Source organism: Colletotrichum chrysophilum, assembly GCF_026319265.1.
Source record: "Colletotrichum chrysophilum strain AFK26 chromosome Unknown scaffold_165, whole genome shotgun sequence".
In the NCBI taxonomy this organism is placed as follows: Eukaryota; Fungi; Ascomycota; class Sordariomycetes; order Glomerellales; family Glomerellaceae; genus Colletotrichum; species Colletotrichum chrysophilum.
Genome location: NW_026517452.1, coordinates 2,394 through 21,460, shown reverse-complemented (window position 1 = coordinate 21,460; position 19,067 = coordinate 2,394). Strand labels below are relative to the sequence as shown.

Here is a 19,067-nt window from a genome sequence, read left to right as displayed (position 1 = left end):
CGTTTTCATGAACGTGATACGCTAGGTCGTAACAGGTGGCCAGATGCCCAATCTTGGAAGGTTGTCAAGGCCATCATGTCCATGTCAGAACTTCTCCTGCTCCTTGGCGAACTGCCGACTTCCAGCTCCTCGACTAGTCCGCCCTTCCGAGACACATTCACCCTGCCCTCCATCCATCCCAAAGATCTTGGAATTTCTTGGTACGCCGGGATATCAGCATACATCTCTGGGAAGTGACTGAAGAAATCCGCGGACATGGTCCACGAGTTGATGTCCCTAATCCTGTCTTCGAACTCTGGCGACACGGTGTATCGCCCGGTCTCTACGTTTCGTCTGTAGCAATCGCGGAACTCAAAGGGCCACATGATTCGGAAGCTGTTAGCAAACACCTTCCAGAACAGGTTCGAGCAGTACTGGTGTTGCGCAAACACAAAGCGTTCTCGGACTCCTGGCCTGTTTATGTTTAGAAACACCGACAAAGTTAGCTTTTGTCCATGATGCACCAACCCGTGTCCCGAGCTTTAACACTTACCAAACAAAGAAGTCTATTGCTGAAGAGTGAGGCAGCGACTGCGATGGCCTTATGATTGTTGTTAGGATGTTCGTTCATATCGTTGGCAAGAGCAACATTAGACGACGTACCTGCTAAGATACCACGCGGGCAGCTTGGCGCACTGCTCGACTGTAGGCTCCGCTTGATACCGTAGGAGTCGGTGCATAAGTCTCAGGATAGCCAGCCGTTCAGTATCCGCGCAGTTGCGGAACTGGAGGCTGTCGGTCCGCCTCAACTTCTTCCAAAGCGGCGGTAACTTGCCAGACCGCTCAACGGCGTCCCAGCCTTCCAGGATGACGCGTACTGGAATATCGTCGCTCATCTCGTCTTCCATGTCGAGCACATTCCTGGGCAGCATCTCGCGACCGCCAAGAGCCTCGTTTGCACTTCGCCAGATACTCGAACCCGCCGGCAGACCGGGACTTCCGGGATCCTGTCTTGAGGCTAAACACTCACAGGCCGAATCAGGCTCGGGCACAATGACGCCGTCGCCCTGCCCAGCCGAGGGAGCTGGGGGGGAGTCGGGGAAGGTTTCGAGATTGGGGTCCCCTGTCAATGGGAAAGATGTTGGAGCTGAGAGACCGCTGGAGAACTCCGATGCCGTTGTGATGAGGTGACCGGCTGTACCAGACGCCGGGAGGCCCCAGGTCATTGCGGCATCGCCAGGGGCGAACGCGCCCAGGTTACTATCCTCTCCAACGTCCATAGCGAGTGAATCGGAGGCGGCATGGTCCTCAGACCAAGGTTGACAGTTGGAGGTCGCATTGAGCAGTCGGGATGCCTGGTCAGTGGAGGTGGTGCCATCTGCCTTCTCCCCTTCCCTAAGGACCTGGATGGACGTTTCAATCGAGGAGAGCACCTTGGCCAGGTTGTCCTTCTGTCTCGTCATGTCGGAAAGTTGATTCATCAGGCTGGCGATCCTACCGCTGGACTCTTGCTCGCTCATGGCCTGAATCGTAGCCTCGAGGTAAGCGATGCGATTCCTATTCCTCTCACGTGCTGCACGCTGAGCGCGTCTGTCGAGTTCCCGCTTCTTTGCACGACGTGACGCAGCATCATCAATCACGGGGATGGGCGTTGCCGAACTGATCTGTTGTGTGGCCATCGTCTTGATTGCAATAGAGAGTACACGATGCAGGCTACGAGCATATTACGATGAGGTTACAATGGGACGAAGGTGGTTGGACGACGCAGCCTTAGAGTTGAGAGGATCCCACTTGCGGGGAATCGGGCTTAACGGGGCCACGTTCAATCCGGGGAGACAGGGGGAATGCGGGGAAGACCCCGGCAGATGTTGGGGTTAGTCATCACGGCACAGGTCAGAGTCTACGAGATGAATTAGTCCCAAGCGAGAAGATGATCTAAGAGGCCATCCAGCTTGGCGCATAGTTGATTTGCTGAAGGCATCAATTTGCGCTAGCCGATGGTGGGAAGCCAACAGAGCGGGAGCCGACTGTGGCGAGAGGGGAACCGGAACATGTTGAGTATTTGTATGAAAGCCCAGGGGATTCAGCCAGTCAGTTAATGTGAGTTCCTGACTAGCTGCAGCGAACACATGAGAAGTTGGGAAACGGAGGGTTTTCTATTCACCTAAACGGTACTAGACATTACGTGTCGGATTATGCCAGATCCCTCTGTGCAGGCCACATCCCGTTGGGTTTCCCGATGGAGGGCGAGGTCTTCTTACTGTTCTCAGGTGTAAGGCGGCCTTCCATCAGGGATGGCCCATTCACTTGAGCCCCAAGGTTGCCAGCGTTTACTTTGACTTCAGATGTTCGGACGTCTGTAGGTCTGTCAGTGTCATTTGGGAGAGTGAAACGCAAATAGCATGTCATGTTCGCCCGCAGTTATTTTAAGCTTCAACCTCACAAGTGATCACGCAAGGTGAAAGTTAACGCAGTGCACGCACACACGGTAGATGTTGGCTAGGGGGAAGGGCCAAGTCTTGCTCTGCTCTTGGTGTCACCAGCAGCATCAAAAAAACACATTTTTTGACGATTCAAAAAAGCGAATGATTGTGAAAATTCCCAAGTGGATGCACAATCGCCGTTCCCACTCTGAGCATGACCTTGGCGATGATGCACGGATTCAAATCGCGAAAACGACACACACACCAGCCACACGAGCGGAGGCCACAGGCGGAGTACCGAAGTTTCGCACCAGGTTTCACCAACACCGGCATCACAGGCCCGGATTGATTTCAAAATGCGGTAGAACAGGGCCGTTGGCTGTCGCCTCACCCGGCAACACCACGAAGAACCCATCGACATGTCAAAACTCCCTGAAAGGCTGACTTCCACGAGCCGAACAGCATATCGCTACCTCGGAACAGCGGCCATCGGTAGTTCTCTCCGTGGTGTTTGAACATGGAATCGTCTGAGAATGGTGTCCCTTTTCACGAGGCAGTGCAGCCCTGTTTCTGAAGTGAAGCAAGCCATTAATCTGAATCCAAGCCTGGACTCACGACAGGACTTGTGGAAACGGGCGTGTGGCATCTGAGAGAAAGTTCAGCAGAACTAATCCTCCGGGGTTTGATCGTCACCTTATCTCACTTAGACGTGGAGATGAATTACCAGATGAAGACCAAGAGAACTTATGATGTGGTCGCAGCTTTGTTCCAACAGGTATCTACAGACGGCTCTAGGACATGGTGAGGGTTTTAGTTTCGCCGCCACGCCCATGTGCCACTGGACTTTTCCGTGTAAATCAAATACTTCAAATCAGACTCCGTGATATCCCTGTCTATACTCGGGTAGAGCAGATTAGTTGAAGCTGTCTGAGGCTCACGAGAGCATGGCAGCTCCCCGTCGCTCTGCAGGTGTCTCTTCACAAACTGATTTGCCTCAAACCATGTTTCTGTGTAGCCTCTCGAGGCACTTCAGGCCCATCTAAGTGATTACAAACCGTTCCATCATCACGTTCCATCAGCTGGAGCGGCTCGAGTTGAGGCAGTGCATGTCGTCTAACCACTCAGTCTTGGCGACTCATCCCTTTTATTCAGATACTGTCAATTGTGACTTGTCATGGCGATCCGCAATCCTCTCGATGGGCTTGTAGCGTGACATTGGCGCCACAAAAATGTTGGGGAGCCCAGTCTGGTGGCTAGAACTGGAAAGAATAACGTGGGAACAGAACGGAACGTCTAACACATTGCCAGTGGCTGTGGCGATCTTCGACGATGCGCGTGTGAGAACCGGCCAGGTTTGTGAATAAGCATTTCATGGCAGACATGGATGCAGACAATCAAGATAATCTTGTCAATCTCCCTGCCCATCACAAACGGCCGACGGTGATCGCCCGCCTGGCCCATGTGCTGGCAATCGCTGCAGGGGTGGCAGGCACTCATCATTGCACCCGCTGCTATTCAGCATCCCTCGCAAGAGGCCTAGTGAGCCCGACTCAAGGTTTCGCAAAGCTCTTAGCTGTGATGAATTTGTGTGAGGGATTTTCTGTAACTTTCCCATTACTCCCAAAGTGACAGTTCAAGGCGGGAGGCCGGAGAATGATGTTGTTGGTCTGAAGGGAATGGCACCACGAAATATCACTAGGTTGTGTTGGATGCACAGCTTCTTTCTCTGAGACATCAATAGATAGCCAGTCTACCGGGTCCTCATGAATCGTTCACATTTCTAGATGCGAACCGCTCGCAATTTTGTCATCGTTCGTCACCCACAAACCTTGGGCTACGGTGGTGGTGCACAGAGTTGGCATGCAGAGTTGACAAACTGATCTTTCAGATGATCGCGACGGATGAATCAGGCTCATTCACCCACGAACCTGACTCTAGAGTATTCGGGTTCTCAAACTTCCTGTTCCAGGCATGTGGTCCTGGGGGGCGAGACGATCCGTGTGCTGGGCTAAGACGATAGATCACTAACAGATGATGTGGTTAGACGCCACTGCGATCTGTTAGTGGGGTATTCACACCAAAGAGAAACTAGATGAAACAGGTTTGTCGACTTTTAAAATAATCGTCCGATGACATCTTGGATTTTCTCCCAGGTTCACTGCTGTGCAATGTCACCCTCTCTTGGCACACATCTGCGACTTGGTGTGACAGCGCGCTCAGCCACTCGCGTGGACCACAGTTCGCTCTTCGCTTGCTACAGCAGAGTGAAGCTATTCCGGGTAGACCTGGCTCCGCGTCTGAAACGGTTCCTCCTCCAGCCAACTCTCCTCTTCCCGCCCTCGTCTGTCATTAGTGCTGCAACTGCACGGCCGAGTCCCAGCTGTTCAACGTCGACTGCAAGTCACCGGCACCCCTGTGCCAGGATCAATCATCTTCCAACACCGACCTCGGCACGCGTTCCCTGTCCCTCTCCGATCTACCTACTGCGGTACTCTCATCGAGCGGATACTCCCCTCAGCCCCCAACCAACCATGTCCCGATTTCTCATCATTATCGACATCACAGACAGACAACTCCCCGCACACCTTGTTTGAGAATGGCGCCGTTCTAGTCCACCGCTGCCGTCTCTCTGAGGAACGGGATCTGAGCGCATATCCCCGCGGGCCGCCGCAACGCTGACATGAATAAGCTTGTCCACTAGCCCAGGCCTTATCGACCTGTGTCCAGTCTGTAGCCCCTACTAGAATCGGACTATCTTGGCGATCGCTTCCGAGCACTTTTCCATCCCCTCTTCAGTCCGGGTCGTCTCGACTTTGTGATCTAATTTTGGACCTGCAGGCTTTTTCGAAGCTTGTCACAGCGCCGTTTCTCTCGCCCGGTCCCAAGTCGTAGAACTACAACGATGTTATCCGTTTAGCCATCAAGTGGCCTTGCCCCCGTCCCTGACCAGGCTCTGTGAACACCTTTCCCGTCCGCAGTCTCAAGCCTCAAACCCGGCTCGAGATGACTTTGCCCCCCGTAGCATCGATGCAACTTCCATGTCGCTCATCCATTGCCTTCTCAAACGGGCCCCTGCACGCGATCGCCCAGAGGCCTGGCCTTGTTCTCTCCTCTGCGCATCAAGAGTCCGGTGAGACACAAGTTCAGCCGACTGATCAAGTGGAGCATCACGCAACCACACTTGTCGGGGAGCAATGTATATCTAGACCGAGGCCTTTCGTCCCTTCTCATGATTCGGAACTTTCTCTTGAACCTTTTATTCACTTCTCATCTCGTCCTTTTCTTATTTCAGTCTACAGTGTAGGCTTCCTTTCTTTCTTCTTACTGACAGGCTTGATGCCTCAGAAGAACCTTTTCCTTTACAAATATTAGTATCCGTCTGTTTATATTGTAGTTTCTCCACATGCCTAACCCTCTCTCATGGCGGCAAGCCGCCGTGGCAGCACTGCTGTTCAACGCAGCCGTGACTGCTAATTACGATACTCGAAAAGCTGAAGCCTCGAAGGATACCAAGCGGGATTTGGATACGGGCTCAGTGAAGCATGGACGTTTCGATGTGAGGAACTTGGTTCAGAAGTTGAACGTTGACAGTGTTCTGTCGGCGCTTGGAAGCAACAAGGCGCAGGGTATGTCTACATACCTCGAACAATTTGAGCGATTCGTTAACCAAGTCAACAAGATGCGTCTCCGAACTTGACGCCGCTGGCCGCCGAGGGTGCTGCTGCTCCTGTGCCGCAACCCCCAGCGAATGGAGCACCCCCAGCTCCTCCGGCCAACGCGCCGCCTCCTCCGGATCTGAACGCTGCCCCTCCTCCACCACCACCGGCTGCGAGCGGTGCTCCTCCTCCTCCAGCAGCTGGAGCACTACCGCCCCCTCCGGATCCGAACGCCGCTCCTCCTCCGCCCCCTCCGGCTAACGGTGCGCCGCCACCACCGCCTCCCGGAGCCAGTGGTGCTCCCCCTCCTCCTCCGGCTGGGGCACCGCCTCCGCCTCCCCCAGCTGGAGCACCACCGCCGCCTCCTCCAGATGCGCCTCCGCCGCCCGACCCGAACGCTCCTCCGCCACCGCCCCCTGATGGTAGACCGCCGCCGCCTCCCCCCGATGGTGGACCACCACCTCCTCCTGACGGAGGGCCACCACCGCCACCACCCGATGGAGGACCGCCACCACCTCCTCCCGATGGTGGTCCACCACCGCCGCCTCCCGATGGAGCGCCGCCACCACCTCCTCCTGATGGACTTGGACCTCCTCCTCCCCCTCCCGATGGACTTGGCCCCCCTCCCCCGCCACCTGAAGCTGCTCCGGCGGCAAACGGCGCTGCTCCTCAACCCCTGGCTGTCCCGGCTGTCGGTGCGCCTCCGCCACCCCCGGGTCTTGCTGCCAACGCCACGGCTCCCCCTCCTCCTCCTCCTGGAAAGGGCAAGGACGACGCGGGCAAGAAGGCGAGAGATGACGCCAAGAAGAAGGCCGACGATGCCAAGAAGGCTGCTGATGCTGCGAGAGGAGCTGCGGGTCCCGGCGCCGCCGCGGCCAATGGAACAGCTGTTGGTCCTGACGGGAAGAAATTGAAGGGAAAGAAGGGCAAGAAGGGCAAGGCTGATCTCGGCCCCGGTGCTCTAGCAGGCAACGGCACTGCCGCAGCTCCTCCGCCTCCTCCTGGAAAGGGCAAGGACGATGCTGGCAAAAAGGCACGAGATGATGCAAAGAAGAAGGCAGATGAGGCGAAGAAGGCAGCGGATGCTGCCAGAGGAGCGGCTGGTCCCGGTGCTGCTGCCGGCAATGGTACAGCCGCAGTCGGCCCTGACGGGAAGAAGAAGAAGGGGAAGAAGGGCAAGAAGGGCAAGGCTGACCTCGCCCCCGGAGCTCTGCTCGGAAATGGTACCGCAGCGGCAGCTCCACCGCCTCCTCCGGATGCCGAACTTGACCCCGAGGCTAAGAAGAAGGCAAAGGAGGCCAAGGAGAACGGACTGGACGCAGCTTCCGGTCCTGCTGAAGAGGCGGCGTTGGGAGGTCCTCCACCACCGCCTCCTGAAGGCGAGGAAGACCCTGAGGCGAAGAAGAAAGCCAAGGAGGCGAAGGAGGCTGCTGGGGCTGGGGCAGTAGCCGCAGGACTGGAGGCTCGGAAGTTCAATGGAAACGGACGTCTTGGTCGGCGAATCGGTAAAACCGACAATATCGACCGACGCCGGGTTCGTGAAATCAAGCGGCGGAACCTCATGGGCAATTGGGGATGGTGACCACTGCCAGGGATGCTTTGCCTCGCGTGTGCGAGTGTGTGTACCTACGTTACACAGATCTACGGATTGCTCTGGGCGGGTAAAATTGTCGAGATTTCTTTTTCATTATCCTGTTTACTTCAAGGGACCTCTCCAATCAACATGACTGTCTGCGACAGCATCACATATTGAAGTCCGCTCGCATACGGATTTGACGGACCGAAAGCGTTGAGTTTCCGGCGACCATAAGTAAACAAGTATATCCATTTCAAAAAACAAGAAAAAAACGAAAAAGTAAAAGTTCCGTCCCATCTATGACTTGGAAATGCCGAGAGAAAGGCGTCGGATTCTGTGCATTTCCCGAGACGCAAAAGGTGCGGCATCTGATTTGACAGAGAACTGCTTTAGACTTCCCGTCTGATCACGAACGCATGAAACTCAACTATTTCTGGACCACCCCTTAGCTGCGTCCGGCGCACCGTTTCGCTGAACGGATGGCGCATTCTTCCCGTCATATGACTCGATGACTTTCTGGATTAGGCATTGTTCGAAACGGTAGACCAACACGATTCTGCCGAGGGACATGATTACAGTGGCCTAGCACGCTGGACGATCGGACTGAGCATCTGAGCTCGGCTGTTAATTCCCCGCAGACTGCATGTTTCTGTGGCCGTCATTTACATCAAAGCTTTTCATCAGATCATTATGTATCTTGCTCTTAAAATAGTGGCCTGAAGTAGCGATGATACTGTCTGTGTTGATGGTCGGCATTTACTGACATCAACGGAGCCACATCAACGGAGCCAATGCGCGCTGGTGAAGGTCGGCAGAAAGGGACGCCGAGAGATTGACAGCCTCTTACTGCATCGTTCCAGGCTTCGGGCATACTGAAAGAGTTGGCGCACCTGAATCAGTCTCCAGAATGCGCCATGGATTATGCCGCACGAACATCTATCGGTACCACTTGAAAGCCCGTCTACCCTGCTGCTCTCATCGGCTTTGACGTCTACAGCAAGTCCAAATACACTCCTCTGCACGACAGTTAAGGTTTGCGAATCTTTGCCGCTGCAAATCATTCGCTTCGATGTTGCCTTTGGTACCGTCGCAGACGGCCAGGCAATGGATTGCTATCCAAGCCGTGCGGTGCGAGATGGGGGGAGGAGTAGCGTCAGTCCTGCCAGGGCCGTGACCACTACGAGAACCTACGAAGAAAAGGTTGCAGTCGCCGAGTATGCCCTGAAAGAACGAGCTGCTTCAGAATTTTGAGCGGCATTGACTAGCTGTCATTCTTGTTTCCTTCGTATGTCCAAGTCACGGGACAATAAGCATACTTGTTCCGAAACAGGCATCACGTTCATATTTACTTCCGGACTCAGATTAGCCACGAGAGTTCATCTCATTGTGAAAGTGGTTAATGGTCGGGGAGGCTCCCCCCAAATAGCCCGCAAGCTATGATCGTGGACAGGACCACTGGCAGTAATTGTTGCGTTTGACGCTACGGGTATTTCCCCTTTTCGCTTGTAAAGGCAGCTCCTCACCGCCTTTGAATGAGTGCCACCAAGGCGCTAAACCACGGGCTTACGGAACGAAGATCTTCATGACATTCTTCAGCTTGCCTCTGTTTCGGTATGGATGTAAATACATGGAGCATGAGAACGATGCCCCGCGACAGCAGCTACATGTAGTGATGGTATTGTTTGTAATCCTGCTGCGCCTCCTGGGTCTGACAATACAGGGGATAGAAACGGTCGCGTGTTGCAGGACGGTGGCAGGTGTTCTTTTCAGGCCCAAAGCCACTGGGCAGAATCCACTCAGTTGACTGGGTCGGCGAAGAGCCGACAATCGTTCGCCGGCCGACATACAGCGAGTGACTCGTACAGGCTCGCATATGACAGAAGATCGATAAGTACCCTATCCTGTGACAGATTCATCCTCATGGCCAGAAAGGTTGCATTCTCATGATAATTGTCAAACCAATGCTTAACGAAAGCTGGTGGCGAGTCCTCGCCGGGTAGATCTCTCAGACTAACGTTTTCCGCCCCTGTCGTTTAAGACAAAGTTTCGACCCGATGGGAAAGGTGACCACTAGAGTTCTAGCGGGGAGTTCTGTCGTTGGGGGCATGGGGACTCAAACCCGGGAAGAGGGCCCCCATTTCCAAAATGCTAGCGAGGCAACACTTCTAAAGCCCGACACCAAGCTCGAAAGTGGAGGCGGCAACAAACCGATGACTTTGAACCTTTCTGCTAGGCAAGCCACTGTATGATAGCAGTCATTTGCGAAGTTGTAGGCATCAAGGCAGGTCAACACCAGGTTCTTCGGTCGCGAGATGAGGTAAATGTGCTTGCTCGATGAAATAAAGACATGATGACGCACGCTACATAGGTAACTTGATGACAATCCCAGTGTTGGGTTCACGGCGCAGACCGTTTACCTCACAATACAGGAGTGAAAGCACTTCGAGGATGAAATGAATCGAGTTGCAATGGAGTTCCTATCAGTATTTTATCCTAATAAGCTTCACTATCTCGGGCTCTCAAATCCGAGCATCAACTGCCATCCAAAGCATAAGATATGCACCTGGCGATGAGGATAAAAGAGCTAGGCAGCCGCGTGAACGTTCCTTCTCGACTAGTTCGTCGGTGTGGCGCAAAAAAGAGGGGCTACGAAGCTGTAGAGTGTGAGCTTTCCAGCCAAAGTTTCGCCTGGCCCCGGCGCCAATTCCGGAATCCGACCCGAAATGCCGCTCCACTCCGCCGGTTGGCCGGGGAGTTGCCCCGGATTTGGCCCCACTCCATCTATCCCGGAGTTTAGCCGGAGTAGCACGGGATACTGGATCCACAATGAAGCTTGCCGAGGCCGACATTTACCCGACATCGTCATGGCCATCACAAACCCCGACGCGTCCATAAAGAAAGACTAAGGGCGGAAGATCCTAGGCGATTCATCAGTCGTCGTAGATACTGCATCTTACTGCTACACGATATGGCCACTATCACACAGCAAGAGCCCGTTGTCACGGAGTCTTACGAGCTCGCAGACTCCTCGAAGCAAAACCCCGCGGTGGACGACGCGCCACCACAGCCACTCGGCGAAGGCAAGCTTGACAATCAGACCCTTCTGAAGCTCATCGCCGCCGGTTTCGCGTTCTTTGTATCCGGTGTCAACGATGGCAGTGTCGGACCTCTACTCCCGTACATGATTCGTGACTACAACATCAGTACAGCTGTTGTCTCCATCATGTTTGTCTAACCCCCTCTCCACATTACTTCTTTTCATCAACACCTTCTAACCGATGGGAAACAGCTATGGTGCAAACTTTCTCGGATGGTTTCTTGCGGCCCTCACGAATACACATCTCCGACAAGTATTCGACCTCGGTGGCCTCCTCGCATTCGGCGCCTTCTTCCAGCTTGTGGCACATGCACTTCGTGTATGGAAGCCTCCTTTTCCCTTCTTTGCGGTCACCTTTTGGCTAGTCTGCCTGGGTCAAGCATACCAAGATGCCGGCGCCAACGCATATGTTGCCAGTGTCAAGGCTGCCCATCGATGGCTAGCCTTCATACACGCCCTCTATATGGCCGGCTGCCTCGTTGCGCCCTTTGTGGCGACTCCCATCGCATCAGCTGGAGAAACGTCGAAGTGGTACCTCTTTTACAGCTTCCCAATAGGCATAGGTGCCCTTAACCTGGCCTTGACCTGCTTCGCCTTTAGGGACACGATTAAGCTCGGCCGGAAGAAAGACGTCCCCCCATTTGGCACCTCAGAAACGCCCCTCGGATCGGACTCGGAGGAGACAAAGACACCGACTCAACTCATGAAGATGGTGCTCTGCACCAAAGCCCTCTGGGCTGTTAGCCTGTTCTTCTTCTTCCTTCTCGGAGCCTCCATCACAGCTGGTGGGTGGATCGTCGAGTATCTCGTTGAGATTCGAGATGGCAACATCGGGCAAATGGGCTATGTGCCAGCCGGCTTCAGCGGTGGAGCAATGCTGGGTCGACTGCTGCTAGCGGAACCGACATACAGGTTTGGAGAGCGAAGAATGATTCTGGTTTATGTGGTTCTATGCGTTGCCTTTCAATTGGTCTTCTGGCTGTGAGTAAGCTCAGGCTTTTCCTAGGACCAAGGTGCTGATTTGCATCGTAGTGTTCCCAATATCATTGCGGCCTCTGTAGCCATCTGTTTCTTCGGCTTCTTTTCCGGCCCCTTCTTTGCGACAGTAAGTGTTCGTACTCAAACTCTGTCGGTGTTGCTGATATCAACCTTGTCTTCCGCAGGGAATTTCCGTCGGCTCCAAACTCTTCCCGCCCGAACTTCAATCAACAGCACTGTCACTTGTATTCGTCTTTGGGCAGATTGGTGGCTCTCTCTTCCCTGTGATTACTGGTGTTCTGGCGTCGCGCGTAGGGGTGAGTGTTCTACAGCCGGTTCTGGTGGTATTGATTGCCGGAACCGGGGTCAGTTGGCTTTTAGTTCCTAAGCCAAAGGATTCCACCAACACCGCGCTACACCAGGAGTAATAGGGAGAAGAAGATCGGAGAAGGGTTCCATATGGGTGTGCTGAAGAAAGGCTTCTCTGAACAAGGTTTACCGTAGCTTTCGCAATCAAGAGCCATCACCCGCTGTCTAGGGAAGTGTCAACTAGCTACCTCAATCCAATACCTTGTACAGTTCAATCCATCGCACAACACCTACATATGGTCACTGTTACGTTCCGGACTAGAGAAGAAGTAAAATTGACTCGACACGTGTCTTTGTATATAGGTACGTGTTGAAAGCTACTATCAATGAAAGAAGCCATTTAACATACAAGATGGGTAGCGACAGATATCTCGCAATCGTTACGTGATAAAATCATAAAACATACATCAGTCATCGTTCGTTACATACGGTCCATGGTTCTCAACGTTACTTAGTCTGGCTCCAGTCGAGGTCGTAGTAGATATCGATATCCTTGATTTTGAAAATAGCATTGGACTTCGGGGGTCCAACACTCCAGCCCTTATCACCATTGGACCAGTTGTTGAAGATCCAAGGCCCGGCAGCGCTGGGGACGTCACTTTGCGTCTCCCAGATAAGAGAGCCGTCAATGTAGAACCGGACAAAAACCTCAGTCCAGTCGATGCGGTACTCATGCTCGGTGCTTGTGGGGCTAGCTGGTGGGGTGACGCCTTTGTACGTGCTTGAGCCATCGCCGTTGGCATCCTGGTTAGTGAAGTGGATCTTGCGAACGCCGTTGTTGCTCAGGGAGGAAGCGTCAGAGAGCCACTCGATGTCTGTCTCCTGGGTGTCATTGTGATAGAAAAACATTCCTAAGACCAGGTCAGCTATTCTACCCTGGAAGCAAAGGTCAACGTGAGTTCTTAGATAGCGAGCACATACCATTGCAAACACCAGCCGGTTCGGAGAGAATTGCAACTGTGCGAACAGAAGCATACAAGATTCTGTCTTCAGTCGTCGCAACCTCTCCACCCGTGTAAGGCATCGATTTCTGTGGTCCAGGGACCTTGAGCTGCAGGTAGCCCCCTGCGACATTGACGTTGCTCGTCGTGTATTGATGGGTCCCCTCGCCCACGGTATAAACGCTGGTGTAAAGCCCATCGGGAAGCTTAGTGGCGCCCGTGAAGTTGAAGAACAAGTTGTAAGCAAATCTGGCGTCTTCATTGATAACATAAGAGTTGTCGACGAAAGTGGGCTTGGGGGAGCGAACAAGACCTAGCACAGGGCTAGCTGCTAGAACGCTGGCAATAAGAACGGAGGAGATCATGATGTGATGTGTGATAGTAGAGGCTATGAGTTGAATTGGAAATGATATGAGAGTCTGAGATGAGTCAGAGGTTAATGAACATGAATTATGCGCAGCGGAAACGCTGGATTTATATTCGTCTATGATGATTCTTAGCCGCCTTCAGTCTCGATATCTAGATCTCCAGCGTCGGGGTCGATCGGCCGAGCCATTCGTGGAAGAAGAGTCTTGACTTCCATGTCTTGCCCTCACCGTTCTCACTGCGCATGACAGATTCCTGGACACCACCTTTTGAAAGTCGGTTGCGCAAATGATGATGCAAGGGAGAGGCTGTCTAGCTTGAGGGTTGGTCAATGTGGGATCACGCTTGATCATGCTCAGATTTCCGAGTGGCACCATAGCGACTTTGCCAAATCTAGACCTTCCCGTGTGGAGTATTACGTACTTGATGATCACTTCCCAGCTACGCCCGATGTTGTATTGTTTTAGGGGTTCAATCCAAGGGTCGCTAGTCGGGACTTTGGAATCGTGAAATTGTCTCGGGAACGTTGCATCGCGGTAAAACATCTCGGGCTAGACCGTCAATTCCTACAACTGTCCCCGTTCAAGGGAGTGTGAGTGAGTCTAGAACATAAGCATGTACCGTGAAGCTTAACCATTACCGTTGCCACTACCAAGAATTCTTCCACGAAGTGAGACATCGCGACCCCCTTCTCCTCTGACTAAGGTTTACGCAGGGAGGGGGATGACGCATCCCACCAAAATTGTCACCTTCTAGGTTGCTCGTTGTTGAAAAGAGGAAGATTTGACGTCGAATCAATCCCTGTGGACGGGATCTCCGTAGGCTGCACCCTGCTCCCAATATCACAGGAAAGCAGCAAAAGTCTCACATCGTCACGCGGCGGCTTAAAAGGGAACTTACTCTGTGCTGATCAGTCACAATGGAGTAATCGACATTCAAAAGAGGTTAATGAACCAATGCAGGTGGTAGCTAAGAATTGAAGTAGAAAAGAAAAGAAACCCTTATGTGAATACACTGACGAAACCTGACCAATTGCTATGACATGTATCCTAAAGTGGCAGACGGTGATTGACGCTGGATCAAAGTGGGTGTCCAAAGTTGTCGTGGCTGCCTTGAGATCCTACGTAGGAAACGCGGAAAGAGGCCTAAGTAAGATGCATTTCGATGCCCTGGGACTGGATTAATATCAGGTCCATGCGATCGGCGTCAGTGACGGGGATTCCCAAGACCCTTACAATGACAATTCAAACCGGGTAGAAGCTTCGCTTTCCAATAACCCGCAGCATTCATTTAAGCCCTAAACCTACGTATAACATTGGGACAATCTCCTATTCATTCATATAGTAAGCCTTGCTGATGTCAGTGGCGTTGAAGGCAACCGACCAGTCTTGCATCGCTCGGAAACTGCTTGACTGTTCTACAAGTGTTGGGTCTGGCAGTGTCTTTCTAGGACGTCATAATAACCCAAGTCCAAGTGAATTGTTCATCGGTTTGCTGACATACACTCTCGGGGTCCATTCGGATGGGTCACGCCGTTGGCAGTGTGGCTTGCACTGTTCACGAGCCGCTGTCGGTTGTCGCGATGTTGAAGCCTAGCATAATTAGGTGCAACAGAACAGCCACCACAAAAGCCCACTTCTCACATGAGACGTACGCACCTAGATCGAGTTTGCAGATGCTTGAAAAATTTTCTCGTCATCTCACGTCCCAAGTGCAAAGTCTTCGGGTGTTTTCGGTGAACGAAGGTGGCAGTAGACAAGGCAACTAGGAGATCACGAATGTGTAAAAAAGGCATCCATCGCAACCATCAACGTTGAAGGTGAAAGTGTAAAAATTTGGGGTCCAAGCCCCTCTTACAGCTGGACTTGGCGTCGTCGCGAAGCTGATATTGGAGGGAGCCGGCCAGTCGGCTGACCCCTTTCAGCCACCTCAGTAAAAGCCAACAGCACACAAGGCTATAGGATTCAAGGGGTGTTAACTCTTTACACCCACTCTGTCGTCCTTTGCACCATAGCCACCCCGGCTGCGGAAGAAAAACGTGCACATTATTGGTGTAACGCCGCGTTCTTCACCGAGCCACCTTGGATAGGCCTCCGAGTCGAAACCTCGGGGTCTTGATAAATCCACCTTGCCCCTCCGACTGGCTCCTCGACTACCAATCGCTTTATTCAAACATTATTGTTTGTCAAGAAAACGCCAAATCCTTTCCTCGTCAAGAATCTCTTGAATTGACACCACAGCCTAGAAATGGACCACTTCAGGCGTATTAATGGGTATACACGGGGCGGAGGCACCAACGCGACTAGCAACAATACCAAAGAACAACGCCTCAACGTTTCATCGCAAGCCATGTCCGACAATGCAACAGTATACTACAGTGCATCTGAAGGAAGTACGGACGATGAGTCCACTTCTGAATCTGACCTAGACGACGAAGACTTTCGTCTCTTAGGCCAAGGTTCAGCAAGTTTCATAGCCCCTTCTGCAGAGTCCTCCACTGGATCTCGGGTATGGGACACGACGGGCAACAACACCTCTTTAGAGACTCTTGCCACGACATGCACCGAAGCTTCCGAACCGCTCCAGCAAAAGTTTGTCTTGATTCCAGAGAGGCTCGACGTATTTCAATACCAAGTTCCCTCGTCTCAAGGTAATAGTGCACCAGCACTACCGACTGAGGAACCCCTATTCCCGTGTGTCAATCTAGGCCACAGGAAGGATATACCGCCGCCGCCTTCACTGCAGCCTGGGGAGCCCACCCAAGTGTCTCAAAACCATGGCCCGCCAGTTACGCAACGCCGATCCACCGCAGATAAACGACGACGGCACAGAACATCCTCTCGAAGGGCTTCGAACATTGCCAGCAAGCGCTCGGCCATCAGTCTAGCTCACAGGACTGCCGGCCCTGAAGTTATCAAAACTGCCTTGACCAAGGCTTGTAAAAAGCCAAGTCCGAGCTCGACCCTCGTCGAAGCCCTCGTGTCTCTCGTGACTGAGCGAGGGCTGCAATCAACTTCGTTCTACAAGCAACCGATTTTGGACTGTGTCAAGCTTGCCACCAAGAAGCACAACAAGTGTCTCCGAATAATACTTGAGGCACTAGGGTCCGATAAGAAGCGTATGCTCGACAAGATCCAGAGATCAGACGGCAACTTGCTTCGGCTCATCCTTACCAGGACAGACCGGGAGCCTCTTACGAGATACAACGTCAAAGCAATGGAGATGCTTCTAAACGCAGGGGTTGACCCCAACGACACGGCGAATGGGACTAGACCAGCACTATTGCATCAGGCAGTTGATGTGGGGGTCTCCAGAGCTGTTAGCCTCCTATTGAGTTGGGGCGCCGATCCTCAAATTAGAAATAGCGCAGGACTGAATGCCCTCGACCTTGCCAAGCAGTGTGCTAGGAATGTGGATGGGGCCGAAGACGAATGTCAGAAGATGGATCGCGAGAAAATCTTGACGCACCTGATGTCTATCACATCGTAGTTGGGGGCTGTCTTCGTGTAGAGACCAGCGGGGCTTGCGGCACAAAGTAAGGGCTGATTGCCAGATACTCGATTAGAATGATTCACAAAACGAAGGTTTAGTAAGCGTTGAGTTGACAGTTTCGTTTAATCACAGTTTTGCTACAGAATTCTCAATCCAATTTGAAAAGACCTGACATCTAGTCCCAAGGGCCTTGCGATCAATGTATTGACCATCTCTTGCCTGCCTCTTATATGACGTTAAGTTTGAAATTGACGCTTCTTGATATGAACTACCAAGGTCGGCTTCTTCCAGATCGTCCATGACTTATGCTCTGAGTACGGCGTTGTCCACTTCAGAGACGATTTGTCAAGGGTCATGTCGAATTCCCAAAGCAACCTAGCCATGATGACTCGCATCTCGTTGTACGCCAGATGTTTGCCCACACAGTTGCGAGGACCGTAGGAAAATGGTTGGATTGCGTCTCGCTTGTCTGCGTGGAATGGAGAGGCAGGATCTTGAGCAACCTCGGGAAGCCATCTTTCTGGAATGAAAGACTCCGGCTGAGCGAAGTTTGACTCGGATAGACCGGCAGATGAATGGTGCACACCAACACAGGTCTATGCATCCATTGATAATCTTGTTAGATCTGTTCATAAACGTAAACGTCTTCGAGCGAATGACTTACATGGGGAGGAAGATAGTAGTCTTCCACATAGATTCTCTCTCCTGTATCAGGAACCATTCTTTCGTTCACTGACGGGACAGGAGGATACAACCGGAATGTCTCATTGAGCACAGCAAGCAAGTAGGGCAGGCGTGCGGTTGCGTTGGTGAAGTTGATCTCCGCGGCCGATTGAAATGCGCTCCGCACCTCAGTGACAGCTCTCTTGTAAGCTTCAGGGGTTGAAAGAAGGTAGAAGGTAGCAGCTGTCATGAGCGTTGCTGTAGTATCGCTACCAGCCACAAAAATGGTGTTGGCATTGGTGATGATCTCCTCCATGGAGTTGATCAGTTTCTCGTCCTTCCCACGGAGCAAGCCTTGCATGAAGTCTCTGCGGTCCAACTCCCCATCGATGTCGATTCTGCGCTGGACCGCAGACCGTGTGTAGGTAAACATGTCGCGGAAACCCTTCTCGGCATCTCTCGCGATAATCGGCATCACGATCCACCGCAAGGGGCCGAGGAGGCGGTTGAGTTCAAACAGCTTCTTCGCCCGTTCAATGAATAATAGAACATGCGTTACAACATAGTGGAGCTCGTTGTTGTCAAGGCCGCCGAGTGACTCGCCGAAGGTCAAGTCCCCAACGATGTCGAAGGATGCGATATGGAACCATCTGCCCATCTCAGTTGGCATGCGAGACTCCGCTACATCTGACAACCTCCATACCAACTTGTCTACATATTCGTAGATGAGTGGTTCTTGCTCGGCCAATGCTTTGGGTGAAAAGGCGTGCGAAACTCCGCGGCGGATGCGGGCGTGGTTGGCGTCGTCGGCAAATAGAATGTTAGATTGGGGCTCAAGTTGTTCCGAGCTGTTGTACTTCGGAAATTGTCCGTGTTTGTGGCCATAGATGGTTTTCCAGGCTTCACTGGTGGTAAAGGTGATGTGGTCTGGGCTCCAGCGAACCGCGTTGCCATACTTGCAATGGAGTTGTCGAAGTTCTTGGTCAATTGTCCCGAGCAGAATCTTAATCTTTGGAATGATCGGTATGATGACCCAAAGCTTGGGCCCCGGCACCCGATGTAGAGGCGAGAAGTAGGCCTGATATATGCCGCGGCCGAGATGGAAAAGTAGCCACAAGCAAGTGGCAGATATGAGGATTTGGGGGATGGCACCGATGCCCAGCGGAACGTATGACGCCAATGTCATATTGAAGATAAGGAATCGTATAATTTATTGATTTAAATCGAGAAACTTCATTGGTCATAACATGAGATGTTTCGGTCACGTCGCTTTATATCTTCAGATATCTTGTACGCAACTGATTTACGGACTTTGAAGCGTGCGCGCTTGACCCACCACAGGGACATCGTCAACGTCAACAGGTCTCAAATTTCCAAAAGCGGAAATCGAAGTACCGAGACTCACGGCGTTTATAGAGTTTTGTTCCCGCTTTCCGGGATATGTTCATGGGCGTACGGCTCAATGTAGGGGGAGACGGAGGTGTCCGCCCTAGGGCGCCGGAACGGTCCGTGACATTTTCTCGGAGT

General features: G+C 52.6%; 5 protein-coding genes across 5 annotated transcripts; 2 read left to right on the top strand and 3 right to left on the bottom strand.

Moving 5' to 3' along the window:
* Positions 1–84: 84 nt before the first annotated feature.
* On the bottom strand, positions 85–1,658 carry COL26b_012156 (uncharacterized protein; the record flags this gene model as incomplete). Its single annotated transcript, XM_053184804.1, has 4 exons — positions 85–118; positions 223–453; positions 533–580; positions 643–1,658. 4 exons carry the CDS (start codon positions 1,656–1,658, stop codon positions 85–87), a joined length of 1,329 nt encoding a protein of 442 aa, XP_053031235.1.
* A 4,147-nt stretch (positions 1,659–5,805) lies between these two features.
* On the top strand, positions 5,806–7,640 carry COL26b_012155 (uncharacterized protein; the record flags this gene model as incomplete). Its single annotated transcript, XM_053184803.1, has 2 exons — positions 5,806–6,028; positions 6,082–7,640. 2 exons carry the CDS (start codon positions 5,806–5,808, stop codon positions 7,638–7,640), a joined length of 1,782 nt encoding a protein of 593 aa, XP_053031234.1.
* Positions 7,641–10,602: 2,962 nt separating this feature from the next.
* COL26b_012154 (uncharacterized protein) lies at positions 10,603–11,716 on the top strand (the record flags this gene model as incomplete). Its single annotated transcript, XM_053184802.1, has 2 exons — positions 10,603–10,859; positions 10,924–11,716. The coding sequence occupies 2 exons, from the start codon at positions 10,603–10,605 to the stop codon at positions 11,714–11,716; spliced, it is 1,050 nt and encodes a 349-aa protein (XP_053031233.1).
* An 809-nt stretch (positions 11,717–12,525) lies between these two features.
* On the bottom strand, positions 12,526–13,384 carry COL26b_012153 (uncharacterized protein; the record flags this gene model as incomplete). The annotated part of the gene is made up of 2 exons (XM_053184801.1): positions 12,526–12,929; positions 13,000–13,384. The coding sequence occupies 2 exons, from the start codon at positions 13,382–13,384 to the stop codon at positions 12,526–12,528; spliced, it is 789 nt and encodes a 262-aa protein (XP_053031232.1).
* A 3,729-nt stretch (positions 13,385–17,113) lies between these two features.
* Positions 17,114–18,726, bottom strand: COL26b_012152 (uncharacterized protein; the record flags this gene model as incomplete). Its single annotated transcript, XM_053184800.1, has 2 exons — positions 17,114–17,473; positions 17,542–18,726. 2 exons carry the CDS (start codon positions 18,724–18,726, stop codon positions 17,114–17,116), a joined length of 1,545 nt encoding a protein of 514 aa, XP_053031231.1.
* Positions 18,727–19,067: the final 341 nt, after the last annotated feature.